Here is a 21,998-nt window from a genome sequence, read left to right as displayed (position 1 = left end):
GTTTTTTGCCTCAATCCATCAACCATTGTCCCAAGTACAGAGGCGCCACTTCTTGGCCCATTTAAAAGTTCCATTTCTTACTTAAATAGCGAACAACATGCTCGATCCTATCATGGTCTTTTCATTTCCAACAACATCTCACGACACATTCTAGGCGGTTGTCCTTTGACACCATATTTTGGCCCTCCAGCTGCGCGAGAAAAACCGACTTAACCCCGAAATACCCAAAGTTCCACATCAGGAAAAATTCCAACTTGTTAATCTTGATACCTGGCCATAGAGATTAAATATCTATAAGAAAAAAGAAACAAGGAAATACTATTGGACATTAAGCCTAATTATTATAGCAACTAAATAATTAGTAATGGGTTAAGTGAAATAACCAAAGCCTTAACTTCACTGCAGCAGCGTATCTGAAACGTAACTATGGGTTTCACATCGTCTCCCGGCGGCTGAGTTTGATGCCTTTCGGGGCATCAAACTCAGCGTAACACTTGCGATACATGGGACACCACGGGGTTCACTTTTTTTAATGGTCTGTTCCATTTCCGTTTTTTCGTGTGGGGGGGGGGCGAGGATCAATGCACCCTCCCCCTCTTTGGTCGTCGCGAACCCCTGGTGACAGCGAGAGAGAATGGTACGCATATATTCGAGAAAATACGGTATCTGGAAAGCAGGCGCTCCGCGTAGGCCGTGCGCGGGAGAAATGCGAAAGCCCGAAAGAAAGAAAGAAAGAAAGAAAGAAAGAAAGAAAGAAAGAAAGAAAGAAAGAAAGAAAGAAAGAAAGAAAGAAAGAAAGAAAGAAAGAAAAAGAAATGTGGACGGAGCGATAGAGTTGAAGGTGGGGCGTGGTTCATTCGGAACCACCATCGTTCAGCAGGTGGCTTATGAGCGCGACGGTCGATATCGCAGCCAGTGGAGCGCGTGGTCTCATCCCCGCCCCTCACCCCCGCCGAAGGGGAGAGGGAGCGGTTAAAGCGTCAATCTGCGCCGCGCCGATACTCTCCCGGAGATCGACGATCCGTGACCACAGACCCCGCGGTCATTTTGCCGTCGACGCCCCCCGGTGGTTCTGCTAAACGACCATCGTGCTCCTTCTTTCCCTTCGCCTCTTCTTCACCTGACCCACCCCGAACCGCTTACGGTGCCATCTTCTGATCAAAAAGCGAGAGCGCTCGGCGGATTGCGATGCCCCCGTATAGGTTATTACCTGCGGCCACTCTTCGGCGTTCGGAGTTTTGACTCCGTCGTACTGTGTGGTAGAAACGCATTGAACTGTTAAATTCGTTTGTATAGGCTCGGTGTTCTGAAGGAATCGTCGTCAGATTAATTGCCGAGTTTCTCGTTCAACAGCCTGCCCATTTATCCGTGCATTGCATCAAATAGCGACGCAGTAGACATATGCGCAAGATATATGATTATACGGAAGACCGCTGTAACAGCCCTACGTCCTGCAATGTACTACGCATTCCTCAATCATTGCAACAACGAGAGAGAGAGAAAGTCAAAGAAAAGGCAGGGAGGTTAACAAGAGATTATCTCCGCTTGGTTACCTTGTACTGGGGGAGGGGCAATGGCATGCGATAGGTGAGAGAGAGAAAACGACAAAAAATGAGAAGCAACAAAAATATCAATGGCGATTTAGCGGTAAATGCAAGAGAAATGCGTGAGCTTCATGTGGCACCTGCTTGAGGTCCCGCTTCCATGATTCAAAAACCTCGTTCCCCCCATTGCATAGAGCCGGGTCGATTGGCAGAATTCGACGTGCTAAACAGTCACAGTCAGCAGAGCGTTAGACTACGATGCATCAACGTGTAAACCAAACACGTACACAGTGGGGGGGGGGGGGGGGGGGGGGGGCTCCCCCTGCAATTAAGTGGCATACTCCCCTCCCCCCCGCCCACGCCACCACTCCTCACCCATATTCCTAAAACGCTGCCAAATCAATCTTGAGACTTGACAGTTATTCGGTGGTCAACACTGGGCTGCTGTTACAGTGTTTTTATGGCTGAGGCGTGGAAGCGATCGCAGATCGGGTCAAGGGAAAAGTCACTGAACTGAGGGCGTGAAACAGCTCGATATTCTCACAGCTAAAAACGGCGGAATGTTTTCGCCTTTCTCATTATTTCGATGTTAGTTTCGAAATCTCAAGGTGCTGCCGCCGGAAAGGTCCCACTGATATCTTTTCAACGATCTACGTTTCACAGCCATACCAAAAGATTACAAATTTTCATACAAACCGTGCAATAACCGTTGAACCCATAAGCAATATTATTGTCCCCCGTTACCTCGCCTGTTTATTTTTTTCCTATTTGTGCAGCACTTTTCGTGCAAAATTGGCAACGAGAGAAAATAGTCGCAAGAAGTTAAAAAAATTGAGCGATCTACTAAGGGAGAGAGCCGAGGCGACAGCCAAACAGGAAGGAAAAGCAGGAGTTAACAAATTTAACCACTGTTAGCGAAGATATTTATGCTTGAAAATCCTTTTGCTTAAAAAGGAAGTACAGAAAACGCCGCCGGAAATGGAGAACGGTTCCCTGTATTTTGAATGACGCTTTTACAGTTATAATTCGAACCGCCTGACATAGCCACTTCACTGCCGTACTTATGTGGACGTTTTTCTAACCTTCCTCAAGGGCGCAGTACGTCTAGAACCGCAGCGTCGTGGGCTCTACGCGTTTGTACGGGACTGGCCCTAGTTTACTGCTCTATCAAGTTAGGTGCCAAAACCGAGTCGTATTGTTATTTGGGAAGTTGCGTAATGAAGCGGGGCGCTTCATTGCGCAACTTCCCAAATAACAATACGACTCGGTTTTGGCACCTAACTTGATAGAGCAGTAAACTAGGGACACAAAAGAACTGTGACTGTTTCGCAAATATACCTTTCTCGATAATTCTTCCAGAGCTAATTAGCAAAATACTACTAGAAATCTTCATTTTTACGCTTTCGTTTGTTTACCCGTTCGTGGCTGTGTCATTCCTGAGTTTCTTTCCTGCGCGAGTCAATTAGATGTGCTTCCTGGTTTGCCAAGTAAAGGACACGTGTGTATTAGAGGCGTACATGTAGGATACGCCTTATTTCATTTACTTTTGAGGGTTTACGCACCTTTGTAGCAAACGGTGGCAATTATTAATGTTTCCACTAGTAAAAGTACATCCGCCCCCTCATTTGCATAGAAAAGAGACCTTGGAGGTTGCCTTCCCCCCACTCCCCTCACAAAAAAATCCTGGGTACATGCCTAGCAGAAACAACAATGAACCTCCACGACCACCATGTGAACACCCTCCTGTAGCTCTTAGAACATGTACAGATGACAAATAAAAAAGGAAATTAAAGACACTTGACCTACCCGCTGACGTCACCGGTTGGCTTACATTCCGCCACCTTTCGTCGACTTCGTATTCACGATATTCACGACTCCACTTCGCCAAGTGCCCCTGTATTGAAGTGGTCACTCTCACAAGCTCGGTGACGTTGCAGGCCGATTTTCGTAATAAACAGTCGCTTGAGAAGCACCCCTACAAAATTTATTTAGTGATGATAACGACAAAACTTTATTGGTTTCTGGGGATGCTATAGTCCAGGGACGTTTTCTTGGCACAGCTCTCGCGCCAGCTGGACGTGTGCCGCGAGATGACTTCGGTCTTCTGGAGACGTGGCTTGGACCAGCTAGGCCGGGCCAATCGGAATCCGCAGCTGTGATCGGTGTTGGTTTGTTACTGGCTAAGGTGCGGCCGGATCTGTGGTTAGTTGGTCGAGGCATGCAGGGAGAAGAATAATCGCCGAGGTTCGTTACTGAAAAGCATGGCATTACTAATGGGCGCACTTGAAATCAAGTATGTCGTGCTGAAAGGCAGTGAGTACACCAGTGGCCATTCACTTCAGTCGAGGAGGGCTGCTACATCAACCGGGTAGGAGGGAATGAGTCGAGGCGCGTTTGTGAACTGTCCGAGATCTGTGCGACAGAGGCCAGCGCGTGTACACATTCGGTACGCGCGCTTGGAGTGCCAAGAAGGATACGTCCTCATTCATATAAATGAACCTCATTTCGTGCTGGCTATGAATAGCGCGTGGAAATACATGTGACTCACGCAGAAACGCGGAGGACGTCCCTGGTGTCCGAGATCTGCGTCGATGAAGGGGTAGACAACGGAAGCGCACGCACTGTAGCGGCCAGCCTCACTCGGAAGGACAGGAGAAGAAGGATGACGGTAAGTTGAAGATAAACGTCACGCCATTTAACTTAGGAGCATACAGTGAACCTGTTATTCCACGGTCACGAACACCTCTAGAAATGATATCGCCCCTAACACGAAAAAAAAAAAGGGGGGGGGGGGGGGACAGTGGCGGGCGCACTCCGTCAGTGTCCTTGTGCGCAGTCATTCCTGCAATGCATTTACTATAGAACAAGTTTACTGCACATTTGCTATATACGATACGTAGTAGACTGTACTGGACGCAAGACGCATCACTGACGCTCACTGGAGTATTGCGTTTTCGCCGCTCATCCTGCTTTCTTTTCTGTCTTGAATCTTTTTACTAGAATGGGTAGTAAACGATAAACGTATAACTGTTCCAGTGGAGCACGCCACTTTTGTTACAATAGAAACATGACTCTATACCACACGGACATCATCTTAGAAACAACTTGTATCACAGTCACATCCGAGGCGAACTCCTTCGCTCTATAGTCGCCCGAAAAGTACCATAAGCAGTAAAAATATAAAGCGAGAAACCGCAAGAAACTCACCGCTCTGCATCTTCCCGGTGCTGGTACTGATGCTGGTCGCGATCCCGGGTTCGCGTCGTCCAAGATGGCGCTGCACGCCTTGTCACGGCTGTAACTGGTGCAGTTTCGCGGAAGGACTCCCAGGAAAGGCCGCGGTCGCAGCCGATGCTCGCAGGCCAACATGGCGGCCACGTCGGTGACGAGTCTCAGAGCGCAGGACACAGCACCCGCCGGGTATCGTAGTGACAGACGCCGCCGATGGCCCGCGCTCTCGTTCGAACCCGAGCCGGTACCCGACGTCGAAAGACTTGCACTCAGAAAAGCGTCTACCGGACGGCGCAGAGAGAGAGTCCTTTGGCAACGCCTTTCGTTTTCACCTTCTGGAATATCCTTCCAGTGTCGAGACCCTGACCCCTTCGATTGCGTCGCAGGGGGCTCTTGAGCGACAGGCGTGCCGGCGTCACCGGTCAAGCTAGTCGTTCCAACTTCAGCTGTCTTCTGCTGACGAGATGAAGACCTCCTGGTTCTGCGAGAACTCTTCTTACACCTAGGCGCTGTAGGCGCCGTCGCCTCTTCGTTCTCTCGGTTCAGTTCACTGTGTGGTAGTGCCGCTTCGGGCACCGGAAGTCCAGCGCTCACTGCATGGGAGCAGCATGGCGGTTGGCTCCGCAGTTCTTGTGGCAGCTGCAGAGTCCGACTGACCTGCTGGACCGACGCTACCGACTTTCGCGCTCCGGCTGTCGGTTCTGGCTCGTCGCCTCTTGCGTCGGACGCTGATTTGGGCCTCCTTTGGCTGCGGCGCACTGACCCGCGCCGAGACGATTGTCTCCGGCGCCGTTTCTTCTCTCCCGGACAGGACTGCTTCCTCGGCGGACGGACAGGCGATTCCGGAGGCGTCGTTGAAGTTAGCGAGCAGCTGCTACGGCGCCGTCCGTCGTCCCCAGCAAGCTCGGTTCCCTCGTGTCGATGACCGTGGCGCTGTAGTCTCGGAGATTCCGTCGCCGCGTGATTAAAGCGGGGTCCCTCCTTGTCGTCAAACCCCGGTGCTCTTGATGCGTTTGTTGAGCTTCGCGCATCGCGCGCGCCGCTAGGCAGAGGCGGATCAGAGAAGCCAGTGGCTAATGGCTCTGAGGACAGAATCTTCTTGCGTCGGCGCCCCTGTTGCTTGTGGGCTGCGTCGTCCAGCTTAGCCGTCGTCAGACAACCGGAGAAGAAAGCTTGTCCTTCGGAGAGCTTGGCGTTGCCGCGGGTACGGCGTGGCGACGGAAGAAATAATGCAGGGGCTGATTCGACGAACGTGACGAAGCTAGCTAAGCGCACACCTCTCTGCTACCGTACTTTCTTCAGCTGGAGTTCAGCGTCACTTTAATCACCAATGCATTATGCGCTAAAATGAAGCTCCTATACCACAAATCACCCCACTGTAGAAGAAAGGTTCGGTTGTCCTATAACTATGTTGCAAGGAGCTTCCTCGTACGAGCCTTGTTTGGAGCAACTGATTCTACAGTGTTTACTCTGTTCTAAATTGATCTCACTTTTTTTTCCACCATAGGATGACGGATCGACGCCTAAAAACTGCAATACGGTGATTCACTCAAGTATACTGCGCAACCAAAGACTTCAAAATGCTTACAGCTGAGGTAATGTCACAACGACACAGGCCTCCTCGACGTCAACGCGAGCGTCCTACCCTCAGTCAGTTGACGCAAGGCACTAGGTGACGCGGAGATTGACGAAAATACACTGCGCAACTAAAAAAAAAAAAATTGGGAAATGCTTGCAACTTGACGGAACAGCATAAAAACGCGGGTACTCTAGATGTCAACACGAGCGTCCTCCCTCAGACATTCGACACAAGGCACTTGGAGATCGACGAAAACATACTGCGCAACTGAAAGCTGCACGACGCCTGCAGGCTGACGTAATAGACCAACGTCACGGGCGCTCTAGGTATGAACGCGAGTGTACGTACTAGCTCAAGTCAGTTGACTCGAGATCCTCGACGACGAACAGCGAGCGATACCCTAACACACACACACACAAAAAGCGGCAGACTGGCAAACGCCCGTCGGTCGCCTTGATGCGTTCGGGCAGGAGACGCTCTGCACGAGTCCGGCGAAACGGGGGGGAAACAAAAAATGCGAGAACCCCTCTCACGTGGTGGGTCACGGAAGACGACGCGCAGATATCGTGGCGGACAGTGTTGCGGCGTCCCTTCGAAGCTCGTCGCAAAACGAAGCAAGCCCGAGACGGAGTCGGGAGCGAACGCGCCTGCATTGGTCGGGCATCGAAGGCCGCGAGCAGCGATATACCGAGAAAGCCAGAGGACCTCCTCCGAACGGCCGCCCACCCCGCGCTGCCGTCGTCGTATCTTCCAAGGAAGGCGCCGCCACGGAAACGGAAACCACTGCCGACGACCGAGCTCTCTCGCGGCTGATAAAACGTGCGTGACGTTGAGGCCGCGGATGTATGTATGTACGCCCCGCGCAGGGGGGAACGGATGTGTGTTGCGGTTCGCTTCGCCAGTCGGGGGGCCAGATGATCCGCACGCGCGCGCGCGCGCGCATTTTGTGTGTTTATAGTTGATCATGTGACATTGGGAGAAGAATCCAGAGCCTGGCGGCGTCGTTTGCAGAGGTGGAGTAAGAATTTGGCAGAAGGCGAATTACAGCGCTCGCTCTGGCATCCCAATCAGTGATTACATGGTATCCCTACGCCAAGATATCCCTAGAATAACCCTGCAAAAAGCCCTAGTTCCCTTGAAAAAATATCTAGCTGTGTATATTTAGGGCTATTTTTAACGAGTTCACAGACAGCTTTTATTGTCGCGCTTAACAATGACGGTACACACAGCGTGAAAAACAAGGACAAAGGCTGTAAAACTCAAAGCACGGGCTAGAAGCGAGAAGAATGGGGATAACGAGGGGCCTGACATTTTTTATTTGTCGCAATCATACAAGCTGACAGATAATGAAGGCAGTGCTACGTATTTGTAGTCGAAGCGCGTGACAATCATCTGTAACTCAACTCTTCTCAGGCTGCAAAAGTCAGTACGAATCAATTCAAATTTGTCCAGCTTTCTATCGATGCTTTTTGCTCACGTGTCTCAAGTGCATGGCGGTCGTTTATTTAGTAGCTGTAATTTCTTGAGAGGACATGCGTTAGCACATGTCAGTGATCCTTTGATGTAAAGACCGGCGAAAAGGAGTGGCATCCACTCAACATTTACAGAATCTTCTGATGCACCATCGTCAATGATGAAATCTACGTACGCCGGATGTTTATTCATTTTCTTCCTGAGCAGTGAACTACACCGGTGCAGTGCGCCTCTAACCAGCCACATTATCGCACTAATTTAATGACAAAACACTTTAACTCTACTCAAAAATCTTCGATCAGGCTATATATACGGCTTGCATTCCACTGTACTCACACTATTCTCACCGTACTCACACTGTACTCACACTATCGTATAAAATTAGTTTTGATTCTTACGGCGGGTCAAAAATATACATGTAGAATACCGTGAACAACAATGTTTGACAAAATACAGAATCATTATTGGAGTCCGTCACCCTATTTTCGCCTCCAGTTCAGCTGCCATTTTCATTTGTCCAATTGCAGCGGCCGCATTTTGTAACGATCCCACCGTGATTTCTTATCATATCCATCGCGCCAAGTGGCTGATGCCGATGATCATGATAGCGTCTCAGCTAACCAAGAAGGGCGAAATAGAGAGAATAGAAATGTACAATTACAAAATATGATCTAACGTGTACGAATTTCTCGTTCGAAATTGCCGTGAATATGTTTTATATATCCCTAGATAGATCCACAAGGACGCTAAATCCCTAAATTGGTGTGAAAAGCTCTAGGTCTAGGGATAAATATCTAGATTTGGCATCACTGGTCCCAATAAAGTCACGGTATCTTTGCATGTTTGGATGTTTGTATCTAACCGTTTTCCCGCCTACCTTGGTCACTGGGTGGTCCGTGATCGAATGGTTAGCGCATCGGGCTGCTGCGCTCAGGTAACAAGGCTCGAAACCAAACCATTGGGACAAACTTGTGTCGCTGAGTATGTGCCAGTTTGTACATGCGCGCCGCTCTTCGACGAACCCCTTTCACACCGACATGGGCAACTGTAGATGCGGGTCTCGGTAGGTACCACTGTTCGAAGAAACTCTTCGACATCGCTGCGGCTACAACCGCCATCTAGCCTTTCCCGCGGCGAAGCAACCTTGCTGTACCGCTTGTGGCTGGGAGTAGCGTTCACGAACTCATACTCCCATCGTTTGGGAATGGCCGAGAGCCCGATGTGCGATTCCTGTGCGTGCGAGGAGACCATCGAGCACCTATTGTGTGCCTGCCCCCGCTACGATGTACAACGCCTTTCTCTGCGGGAAACTTTACACCGACTGGACTTAAGACCATTCACCGAGTCAAAGATACTCGGACCGGGGCCACACCCGTCACTGGCACGAAAAGCGAATCGTGCATTTGTGCAATACTTGAAGTGCAGCGGCTTAAGAGACCGTTTATAGTGTCCCTGTGCATGGTGTCCCACCCACACGCACTCAGTGCTCACTTTCTCCCCCTTTCCTCTCCCTATTCCCCTTTCCCCCACTCCCAGTGTAGGGTAGCAAACCGGATGCTCTTCTGGTTGACCTCCCTGCCTTTCCTTTACTTGCTTTCTCTCTCTCTCTCTCTTCGACATCGACTTGGAGCACTGGGTATGTGCCTGTCGGCCTGTGCTGGTCCTTAATAAACCTTTTCGATGCCAACTTGGCTCACTGCGTAGGTGCCAGTAGGCGTGTACATCGCCTCAATGAATATATTGACCCCAGTTTGCCTAGGTACGTGCGAGTGGAAATGTGCCGCTATACAATGACGAGAAATATCCTTGAAGTTTCTGCGATGCTGAGCGGATTAGATCCCACGTAACAAAGGTTCCTCGAGGATAGCAACCCGACGCATTAGCAGGCTGCGCCATCAATGCACTGGGTATGTACTGCTCGTCAATGAACCTCTCGCCATCTAGTGCCACTGAACTTGAGTCACTGAGTATGTGCCACGGAGTGTGCGGAAAGCGTGGGAACGATTCCCAGCGTTCGCAGGGGGCCGGCGCGTCTCGCATCTGGTCTCGGAGGCCACACGCGCACTTCTAGACAGTGCCGTTAGATGGCGCAGCGTGTCCAGAAAGAAGCGCGCGAGAGGAGCCCAGTTGCCGCATAACACGTTCTTCGGCGTTCGCGAGCACCGACGCGCAGTGCATTTCAGATGCCATGCGCAGGCTTTGTGGCGGCAGCGGTAGGTGCCGCGGAGTATCCTTAGGGAAGCGCGGAAGCAGAGCCCCGGGTCAGTACACGCCTCATACATATAACTTGTTTCGGCAGTGGCAATACGTTGCGTCGTTATATTGATTCGATGCTAACGCATTACCGTCCACAGTCATCACGAGATGGGTTCTGTCGCAACTTTCTTTTGCGAACAGAATAGAGAGAGAGAGAGAGAGAGAACAACTTTATTGAAAAATTCCTGTAGAATCGGTTAGGCTCCCTCCACTCAGGAAGGACAAGCTTTTACCGCAACGCGGCCACTACGTCAGTCTCGTGCGTTGTGCTCCTCGAGGTCTTGGTCCCTCGCTACTTCCTCGGGTCCGAGAGGGACGCCGCCCCCTTCCCGGGGGTGCTGGCCCCTTTCTCCTCGGTTTCGCTCGGTCGCTGCCTCTCTAGAGCTGCCGAGACCTGCTGGACGGCCTTGAGTTGTGTTTCTTGATCACAGCTCCTCGTTGCAGCCTCAAGCTGCGGCGGGATCGTCGTCTTCTCGCTGGCTTCTCGCGGATTTACGCTACAGTCCCAAAGGATGTGAGCCGCGGTGGCTCTCTCCTTTGCGCACAGTCTACACACGTCACTCGCGTACACGCTCGGACACACGTGCTTAGCTAGCACCGGGGTGAGCAGGGACCCCGTCTGTAACTGTCAGTATAACACTGCCTCCTTCCGGGTACGCCCCGGGTGAGGTGGCGGCATAGTCTGTCTGTTCAGTCTGTACCATTTCACAATTCCGTTGAAGGTGGTCATCTTATCCTTGGCACTGCACGCGACTAACACTCCGAATCGGCCGTGCTTGCAGCTGCGCGGCTGGTTAGTCCTCGCGCGGCCGAGTTGGCCGTCTCGTTGTGGTTCACGTTCCCGCGTTCCGACACGTCACTGCCCATGTGGGCCGGTAACCACTTGATCACCACAGCACTTTTGCGTCCGATGTCTTCGGCCTTGCGCAGTATGCGCGCGGCCTCACTACATACCCTACCCTTGGCGTAGTTCTTCACTGCCGTTCTAGAGTCACACAACACTGTAGTGCATCCGGGGTCGGAGATGGCCAAGGCGGTGGCCACCTCCTCCGCCTGGTGAGCTTCTCGAGTTCGGACGCTCGCCGCGGTCTTCGTTGCACCCATCGATGCCCCGACAACCACCGCCGCGTATGCGTCGCTGCTCCCTCGATACTCCGCCGCGTACACGTAGACGGCGCCTTCTTCTCTGGCGTGGAGGTCTACGAGAGCCCTGGCCCTCGCCAACCTCCGCTCCTTGTTGTGCTCGGGGTTCACGTTCCTCGGGATCAGGCAGACCCTGAGCTTTCTGTTGATGCTGTCCGGTATAGGTACGTCTTTCTGCTGCTTGCCTTCCCTCGGCTCGAGGCCAAGGTCCCGCAGTATCTGTCTTCCGGTTCTCGTTTCAGAGAGACGCTCGAGTTGCGCCGTTCTCTGTGCTTCGGCTATTTCGTGCAGCGTGCTGTGGACTCCCAGCGCCATGAATTTTTCGGTGCTCGTGCTCCCGAGGAGACCAAGCGCAGCCTTATACGCCTTGCGTATGGTGGCGCCTATCTTGTTACGTTCGCTTGGCCTCCAGTTCTGGAAGGCGGCCACGAACGTTATGTGGCTAACTACGAAGGGTTGAACGAGCCTAGTCAGGCTCTCCTCCTTCATCCCCGCTCTTATGTTTGACACCCTCTTGATGAGTCTCATTGTCGCAGCCGCTTTGCCCGCGAGCTTGTTGACTGTTTCACCGTTGACTCGGTTTCGCTGGATGAGCAGCCCGAGCACTCAAATCTTCTCGACCTCCGGTATTGTCCTCCCGCCGTCTTGACCGTGATCTTGGGACGCTCATACTTGACTTCCATATTCTTTCTTTTCCTGCCCGCTCCTTTCGGTGTAATCACCAGCAGTTCTGACTTGGCCGGAGAGCAAACGAGTCCAGACCCGTCCAGCTGCTCCTCGATGGCGTTGACCGCCTCTTGCAGCATTGTCTCGATGTGTCCGTCGCTTCCTCCCGGTGCACATAGCGTAACGTCGGTGTAGATAGTGTGCCGGACTCCCGCTACTCTTTCTAGCCGGTTGGCCACCCCGATCATCACGAGGTTGAAGAGTAGCGGGGAGATCACCGAGCCCTGCTGAGTTCCGACGCTGTCCAGCTTCTTCTTTTCGAGCTGCAGGTCTCCCGCGCAGATTTCGGTGGTCCGTTCCGTCAGGAAGTCTTTGATGTACTGGTATGTCCCCCTGCCCATGTTTAGCCTGCATACTTGGGCCAGGTTAGCTGAACAGAATACTGCTTCTCATATAGCAAGGCGTGGTATATAGATATACCTATACAATATGGAAATTTTCGTTCACGGACAACTCCGCCGACGCCGACGCCGAATTTTTTTTTCAGACAAGTGATTGGAACTGGCAGTGCTTAAATTGTAACAGACTATAAGGTTACCTCTTTATGTCCACCAAAGCCTATCATCGCGTATCCGTTTATTGATGGTGTGAATCGGTGTCAGCACGTCTATCAGCATGAGGAGGGATGTATGCGCCGAACCAGCGCTTTCCAGAGAAGTGATTGGACCTGACGGTGCCGACATTGTTACGGGCTATAGGCTTACCTTATTCGTTCACGAAAGCCAATCATCGCATATCTGTTTATTGGTAGCATGAGGAGGCGTGCCGATATTGTTACGGGCTATGTAATGCGCCGAACCAGTGCTTTCCAGGGAAGTGATTGGATCTGACTGCGTCGACATTGTTGCGGACTATAGGCTTACCTGGCTGAAGACATGCAATTTTTAGTTCCCTTGAATTTCTACAAATTCTTCACTGGCATCACGTCATTCACAGCAGTAATTAAAGAAGAGGTAATTACAATGAAATATCAAACTGAACACCGTCAATAAAAAATTACTGGCGGCTGCCCTATTCGACTGCGAACAATGTGCCCTTGGTTATCTTCAGGTACAAAGGACTGTCTTTTTCAAAAGCGCGATGGATGATAGATGGGACACTGTGTATATGCTACGTGCTTTTCCAATAAAGCATTGCGCAGAAACCGTCGATGATGATTCTCAATGTATCGCTGTGCACGCCACATACAGTCGAGCCTCGATGGCACGAACTCGGTTGATGCGAATTTCGCGATTATACGAATTTCACAACAAGCATTACCGACTGAATGAATATAGTACAGCGCGTTCTGTTTCGGGATGACTTCACGCCATCTTCTACCATGGTGGATCATACGAGCTCACATTATGAGGTTCAAGAAATCCGTAACCGTGAAGAGAGCACTGTAGCAGCTTCCAGTTGCGAAGGCGGAGTTCGAAACCTCGACTAAGGCCTTCGTTTGAACTAGTTGGAAGAGCATTATTAGGATGCCTTATCGGTCTTACATGAGCATGGCACAGGACTGCGCACATAAAAAGCGCTGAATATGGCGTCTATAGTAAGCGCTGCAAACGTATGTGAAGAAACGAGTGCAATTTCTTTTTTTTTGCGCGTTCCAGAACCGCCTCTTATAGAAAACATCTATGGATGAACGGGTCCAGAATGTCATCAGTGACAGTATTCTTCTTTTTTAATTGAAAGGAATCCTCTTAAGCAAACATCAATATTTTACCTTCACTTTGTGCCGCGGCTGTAGTTTGACGTGTACGATGCGAATTCCGGATGATGGCAATATGATGATAGCAAGGCGTGGTTTATACATATACCTACACAATATGGAAATTTTCGTTCACGGACAACTCCGCCGACGCCGACGCCGAATTTTTTTTTCTGACAAGTGATTGGAACTGGCGGTGCTTAAATTGTAACAGACTATAAGGTTACCTCTTTATGTCCACCAAAGCCTATCATCGCGTATTCGTTTATTGATGGGATGATGACAAGAGGCCCTGATAAATTCTTATCATTGAGGTCACTACATAGACTTCGCTACAATAGCAGTCTCCCGTTGTTACTCAGCGCTGTTACGAACGGCCTGCGAGGGTACCGACCTACAAAATGTTCGCGTGCGGGCGAACAGCGCCGCGAACGGCAGAAGGCAGAGGAGCACTGCCATGTGAAGCAGACGACGGGACGAAGGCGCTCACGGCGCTTCCAGCGATTTCGTACTGCAGGTTTTATGGCCGGACGTACCGGAAAACACATTTTCGTGCGTCTGCTTTTGAGAACGGTCGCCACTTGTACGAGGCAGGCCAGATTCATAGCAACACGTGCTACATAAAGCAGAAAACTAGCGAAAATTGCCGTGCAAGTGCACCCTGCCGACAGAGCTCGGCGCGGTAAGCTAAGACGTGGAGTTACATGCATTTATATTCCAGATGTAATTTTGTTGTGCACGTTAACAGTGTCACGTACTTACTCGTGTAAATAAGGGAGGAGCGCAAAAAATATTCACCGACGATTTCTGAAAGATGTATAAAATACGTACCATTGGCTAACGTAAGAAGCCAACAAACAATTACACCAAGGACAACATAGGGGAAATTACTTGTACTTACCCAGTTAATTAAAGAAACGATAAATTAATGGAAATGAAAGTGGATAAAAAAACTATACCGGCCCAAGCACTCCGTACAGATGGTTAACCAGCGAAGCTGAAACGTGTGGCTCCGGTGTTTATCACTGGGTAAATCCCGACGGTTCATTAAAGTCTTTCTCAATTACTGGTTAAGTATTTCTGCTTCTTAATAAGGTCACAAACACGTTCGGCTGCGACGGAGAGAACGACGTCAGTGACAGTATACGCCCCCCGTCCACCGTTGTCGCTTGCGTTCGATGTCTCGAGTTCGTTCGGTGGCGTCGTTGCTGTTGACGATAGTTTCCTTTTTTTTTTTTTTCCTACACGCGGGCAGGATGAGTGAGGTGAGGAAACTAGCCCTTAACAGCATCGCTGTTAAGGGCTAGTTTAAGGGCTAGTTAACCCCCTTCCTACTCGTTCATACCATTGGGTATGTATCATGCGGCTCTGGCTGGGTCTGTGCCACTGGCACTGTGTGCCCAAGGCGTTATCGGGTATCTGCCGCTCTTCAATGAACCTTTTTTTTTGTTTTTTTTTTTTACGTCAACTTGGGTCACAGCAAGTATCACAGCAATATCACGCATACACGGTGACGTTCACGTAATGCCATTTTTTCTTGCAGATGAGGGTCGGCGTCGACGTTGTGGTTTTCCCCTCCCCTTCGACTCTCAAAAAGCGCGTTCTTGCCAAGTATGACCGTTAACGTGACCCGCCGTGGTTGCTCAGTGGCTATGGTGTTAGGCTGCTGAGCGCGAGGTCGCGGGATCGAATCCCAGCCACGGCGGCCGCATTTCAATGGGGGCGAAATGCGAAAACACCCGTGTACTTAGATTTAGGTGCACGTTAAAGAACCCCAGGTGGTCCAAATTTCCGGAGTCCTCCACTACGGCGCGCCTCATAATCAGAACGTGGTTTTGGCACGTAAAACCTCATAATTCAATTCATTCAACCTTCAACGTGGCGTTTGTGCTCTTTAAGGGCTTTGCGTGGTAGATATTGAGCTAAGAGACTTTCGCTGCTACCGAAGCGGTGCGTGAAAACTACTTTGATTTTCTCGAAAATCATCCAATGACGAAGTATTCGTCAGAAGACTGCAATGATTACCAGAATGACCGCAGTGGTTATGAGCGATAACATGTCGGCTTAAGCGTGCATTGCTTGGCTCTAAGAGCAGTGAATGGCCATAAGCACTGCAATGTTTAAGCCACACGCCAACACCTCTTTACAGAATGCAATTATCGAATTACCTCTTCTTGTAGGAACTCTGCGCTACGCGAACTTTACAATGAAGTGACCTGTGCAACGAAGGATTCTGGAGTTCGACTGTGTGACATTTCTTTAACACCACTGGCACGAATAAGTCGCGTCCCACATGCATAGCACGAGCTAAAGCACTTGTGTGCTCTCTAGCTTCCATTCGGCCACTAAAATTAATGACTTTCTTCCTTGCGTCATCACCGGGAGCGTCTCAGTTTGTCCCATTCTCGTCTAGTGGCAGCTAACACTTTGGGACACTGTGTTAAACTGCACCCCCGCCTTTGGGGTCCGCTCTTACTCCACAGTCCTTTCCTGGAAGCTGAACGCTACGAAGATGCTACGAGACATTGTACCTCCTTCCGGTTCGGCCCAGGTTGTATCGCTTCTTTCTGGAGTAAAAAATTAGCCGACGATTACGACACTCTCCAACGCGAAATCTACACGCGTTTTCATTTCACGATGCAATGGCTGGCGCGGACAATCTGTCTCGTGCAGCCCATTGCAAGCGGAGCAAAGCGTGGCGCGACTGCCTCGCTAATCGAGAGATCGCGAGAGCCAGCGCGTGGGTGAAGCGTGGGCGCGATTCACAGCAGCCGCCGCAGACAGACCGTCACTCATGCAGCGCTTTGTTTCTATATATGTGTCCGCACGCCATCGGTGAACATACGACGACGCTAAAGCCCTTCAAACTTCGTAATGTAGCGCCACGCTTTGGAGAATGCCGCATCTTCCTCGCGCGTTCTGACCGAGGCCAACGCCGCGTCACTATTGGCCTAATGGCATCACGTGGGCGCTCGCGCCGGCTTCGTTTGTTTACAGTCCCCCTTCAGCGCCATTTTCGCTTGAAAAGCGTCTATAGAGTGGCGAGGAGAACATGTTGGCGCCGTTTCTCTTTTGTAATAGGTTCGGCAAAGACAAGAAGCACTTTTCGATACCGTCCGATAAGCGCTACGGATTAGGAAGAAAGACATGGATTCATCGAATTGGTAGGGAAAACTTCAGAGCAGCATTCTCCACACGACTACTCGAGGTAGTTGCGAGTATCTCATATTACAGACCTGTGCGACGTGTACTTACATATAAGCAGTACGTGGTCGTATTTGGTGCGCTTAAACTTATTGTACGCGAACAGGTTTGAATTCGCGGGCACGCGAGGCTGCGTACGAAAACGTGATTACGAAACCTTTAGGACTCAGCGCATTCCTTTTGACAAAATTTGAGGCTCGAGCGTGAAAACTCGCCTTAGGAAAGCAACTGTCTGCATTTTTTTTTGGTTATTAACTATCGCCCTCTTTTGAGCGAATAGCTCTGCTTGCTTCTTTTGTTCGTGTTCTTCATTGGCGGTCGCCCAGGGGATTTGCGATGCAAAGGAAAAGTGTGCGTGCTCTCCTGCAAACGCGATCGTCGCCGAACGACAGTATCAAGTCTTTGAGACGTACTTGTTCATTCGTGTCAGCTATAAAGTGTCTGTAGCTAAGGATGCGGCGGTGCAGCACTCGCAAAGAAAACGTGCGGTCGCACGCTCGTTCACTTGCTGGTTTAGTGTCGTCGTTCGCTCGTTCCTTTAGTCGCTCGTTCAACTATTAGATTGTTCGACCACTATGTCTCGGAGACGCACGTAATGAGACAACAAATGGTGCCTCAATATGAACGACTGCATTATTGCATTTACCGCAGTTTCGGCCGCGTCATAGCGCGGCAATTCTTTGCACGGTCATCACTTCCCTAAAGTCGTATTTCGCAAATGTTATTTCGGAGCGAGCGCAAACTTCCTCAATGTATGCACCTTAGTGCAACTCGGTTCGCGACAAGTACGTCACTTCGTGAACGGACGAGCTAACGCCCGATAAAATAATATTCGTGATGAGTCACTAACCTGAAAAAATAATGAACTTGTTTGAGCCTGAATAAAGCGCTGTTACCGCATTACCGCTTCGTGAAAGAACACTAAGAAACTGATTTCATTTTCTATATACGCGGAATCCCGACTCGATGATCGGCGGCGCGTATTTCTGTCGACTTTGAGGCACAATAAACATAATAGCACCATCGCCCATATCTGAGCCTTTGCGCGTGCTTAGAAGATTGGCAATAACACACGTTGGCGGCACTGTAGCTTGTAATACTCTTTCGAACCTTTAGAGCAGCGATCGTCCGTGCCCTCTGTCGGCCTTTGTACGTCATAGCTGATACGCGCCGCGAATTCACATGGTAAGGACGGCGCGCATTATTTAGGCTACTGCATGATGGCTTGCTGGAGGTCAGTATGTTGGCATTCGATCGTGAATCTGTTATTAACAGCCGTTCGCAACAAGATCTTCCGACGCGCACTTGACAAATGCTGAGTATCTAATTGTAGCTTACGTGGTACATTCGGAGTCGTGATGGCACAGCGTTAGCTCTCGTTTAGATACTTTTAAAAAGATAATTATAAAAACAGAAAAAAAGAAGCTGCCGTCACTAAATTTGTATAACCGTTCGTATTGAAATTCTATGCTGTACACAAAGTTACTCGACGCTAGAAAGCCAATTAACGCGAACGCTTAAAGCGCACCGCCTTGCTATACGTGCATACACTCTGCGAGAGGTCGTCTGCCAAGCTCGCGCGGTGAAGGCGGCGCCACAGTCGAGGAGGGAGCGTGAAAGAGAGGAGGAAGCAGGAGTGAATGCGGAGGAGGAGAGTGTCGCTACTTTACGAAATTTAAGGGGTTTTTACGCACTACTCTGGCGCCGTCTCGTAGCGGTTGTCTCCGCAAAGCCCATCATGCGCGGCACTACGTTTTCCTCCTTACCCTGCCGCCAGACTCCGAAGCCTGGATAATGCACTCGCGTATACCACCGATGTTGTTTACGTTACGCGTAGGCCTAGCGCGTCCATCGAGTTCGTGACTGGCGAGTCAACGAGCCCGTCTGAGAAATTCTGTCGAAGAAAATAAATTTTCAGTTCCGCTTGGCGCCGCACCGATTTAAAATATGGCACTCCTGCTTTCGTGTGGTGTGTGATGTGGTGAATTAAGCGTGTGGAACTTCGGGTGGTGAACCACGGCGTGTTTCATGTGGTCTCAGGTGACTCAAGTTTAACGGGCGAGTTCTGCGCTGTGTCTAGTGGCAAATGTAATTTTGGAAAGCGAAACACACTAATAGCCGAACAACAGGAAGTACGTACGTCATCAGCCATGCCGTCCATTTCAGCTGACAGTGCGCTATTCAATTCGGCATGTGAATCCAGTTAAGCACGAGTTCACAATACTTCTTCACTCACTGTTTGCAAGTGCGTGCGTCTTATGGGCTAGTTGGGGATAAATCGCTCGGGCAGCGCTCAAGAATGCTGACGCACTGAAGGAAACGTGACACAGCGCAGTCATGTTTGAGTCAGTGTGTCCTTATACTTGAGCATTGCAAAAACAAATACTTTGTTTGCAATATATGTGCACCATGTGCAATGCATAAGAGGACCTGCATCATGCAAGACGCATGGATGCAGCCGCGTATACCAGGGTTGCTTCGATGCCTGCTTGAGAAGCAGCACGTACTGAGTCAATGAAACTGTAATTGGCTTTTGATATCTCTTTTTGTTTATGCAGAAAGCAGACGGTGTGAGTGCATTGCGGGGAAGGTGAAAAGGTGCCAAAAGATCAACTCAAAACCAAGTTCCTAATGCATTGCCATGCCTGCATTGCCAAAAAGCTTTGCCACATTTCATGCAGTTTGTGCATTTCGGTGCGCTGCCCCCCGTCAAGCTGGAGTACACGTGTCAAAATGATGTGTTTCGTATCACTTCATCATAGTCATTAACTCGATATCGTCAAATACCGCACCTGCGACGCGGAGCCGATGGGTGCAACGCACGCTCTACGGTGCGCCGATTGCAATTTCGATGGCACTGGCGGAAACGAGTCGGCGCACGCCCGTAAAGTTGGCTTCGCAGCGGCGCAGCTGAACGTTTGACGTCATCTTGCGCCACGTGATAGCGCTCGGCGAATAGCGGTGCGAGCGGCGCCGGAAAAGTTATGCGCAACTCTGCTCCCTGCGAGAGCATATGCAGGAACACTAAGCCGAGCCATACACAGCCGCCGCCGGAGTAGAACGCCTCCCGGTGCTTTGCGCGCGACGGAAGACGGCGCGCTTTCCCCCCACCTTCTCCCACTGCGCTCGCTGGATCGACCCACCACCCTCGGTTCACCCTCGCGCGCTTTCCCTCGCACACACAGCATATGGCGCGCGGCCACGGTGTTTTCGCACTTGGACTTTAAACGGTACATCCCGCCGATGGTGACGATGGAACTTCGCCAGGAGTGGCCATATAATTGCTATCGCAATAATGTCACAACGTGTGTACGCTCAGATTTTTTACAAAAATGTCAGGCTAGTCAGAATGCATTCGCTTGCACTATAGTGTTGTTTCACTCTTCCACAGAATTCACCATCAACCGCTCTTCTTTCTCCTTTTCCTTGTAGTGACCATCATCACCACTAACCCCAACAACGCTTTCGACTGGTATTCGATTCGGTGCTAGAATCAAATAGCTGTTTTTTGAGTTCGAATTGTAGTTTCGAAAACTTTCAGTATAACCCAGAAAGGGAAATAGAGGAGCCATGAAGGAAAGGTGTGGATGTTAATCAGGCTGAGCCCTGTTGGCTACACTGCACTGGGGAAAGGGGCGTGTGCGATGAAAAATGGCGAACAAAAAATCACACTGCGCACGCAGTCGCACGTACAAGCGTCCATAGTTCAGTCTGTCGCTGGCGATCATTCAAATATCCGCAGTGAAGTGAGAGACACTGACAAATGGGTTTGCCAAAACAAATAGGATTCATCACAATGCCTAATCGCGAGTCGGCATTTACACCAGAATTTTGAGACCAGGCTAAATCAGTCCTGAGGATATCCACAACGTGGAGGAAATTTTGATGAAAACGAAAAATTGTCGTCTAGCTATAGCACGACCCCAGAAAGAAACCTAATACGGGTTGCTCCGAGATCTGCTCGCCTCAATAGTTGGTATGGCTGAGATGGTAGAGCGACCGCACCCATAAAACGTTGGTCTCGGGTTCGTTCCCCGGGCAAGGGCAAATTCTTCAACTACGAAGCTTTCTTTCCGAGAAAAACCATATGGGTTCCCCTTCTTGGCTTTGTCATAGCGTTGAATTGACGGAATATTTTCTCTTTCGTGAAGTAAAAGATCAGCCAGCGTAAATATAGGCCAGTTTAAACGACGCGCATCGTTTGCCGATCATTTGAAAAACCACGCGAAAAACGATCCGATTCGTATTCGTGAGGGTGTCACAATTGCGGGCTCGTATTCGGTTCGGAAGCACCTGATATAAGGAGCCGTTGAAGTCGATCAACTCGTTGCTGTTGTTTAATAGCTGCAGGACAATGGGAATGTATTGGAGCCGGCTCTCCCGGTACGCAGGTAATAAACTGAAAATACACGTTTGCTCATAATTACGCGCACGCATGCTACAAACACACACATACATTAGTCTACAAAGAAAAATACGCAAATGTGAACAAGAGAAAAAAAAACCTAAAAGAGTGGAGAAGCGACCTTCATAATTAACCGCTTTAAGTATGAAGAGTTCATGTTCACGGTACTATGCAAACACTATTATACGCGTGACCCACGAATGACATGCTCTATATAGTTTTCCTGGCACCATAAACTTTTGTGCTCTCTCAGAACGTCTGGTTTGCACGAGCGGCTTTGACTCAAGTACTGTCCGTGCACGTCTCTATATCCTTTCTCTCCCCTTCTCCCTTCCCCCAGCGTAAGGTAGCCACCTGCCTCTTGACTGGTCAACATCACCACTGCCTTCTTTATCTTCTCTCTCTCTCTCTCTCTCTCTCTCTCTATATATATATATATATATATATATTCTATATATATTCTATATACCTGGAGTTCGCAAGAATATACAAATTAATTGGCTTGATGTATTCAAGAAGACCCCGCAGGACTGTCGAAGCACACTTTGTTTAGCGGGACACGAAGAGGAGGAACAAAGTATTTTTGTCATGGAAAAATCGCGTCTGTCCAAGTGGGTTAACTCAACCACTGCGACTCACCATTTCCTGCGTCTCCAACTTTCCGTCGCTGACAACTCAAAAAAGATTCTGCCCTGACGCGAATACACCCCGTCGCACAAGTTTTCGGAGGGTGGAAGTAAC

The 21,998-nt window shown here is 50.0% G+C and overlaps 1 protein-coding gene across 1 annotated transcript; it reads right to left on the bottom strand.

Annotated features, from left to right (window-relative positions):
• Positions 1–3,545: 3,545 nt before the first annotated feature.
• Positions 3,546–12,293, bottom strand: LOC129384182 (uncharacterized). Its single transcript, XM_055069399.1, has 3 exons — positions 12,171–12,293; positions 4,752–6,056; positions 3,546–3,741 (listed from the first exon to the last, which is right to left on the bottom strand). Exons 1-3 carry the CDS (start codon positions 12,291–12,293, stop codon positions 3,718–3,720), a joined length of 1,452 nt encoding a protein of 483 aa, XP_054925374.1. The 3' UTR covers positions 3,546–3,717.
• Between the last annotated feature and the right edge of the window lie 9,705 nt (positions 12,294–21,998).

Source organism: Dermacentor andersoni, chromosome 9 (assembly GCF_023375885.2).
Source record: "Dermacentor andersoni chromosome 9, qqDerAnde1_hic_scaffold, whole genome shotgun sequence".
NCBI lineage: Eukaryota > Metazoa > Arthropoda > Arachnida > Ixodida > Ixodidae > Dermacentor > Dermacentor andersoni.
Note: the sequence above shows the minus strand (reverse complement) of the source record. Positions and strands in the feature narration are given on the sequence as shown.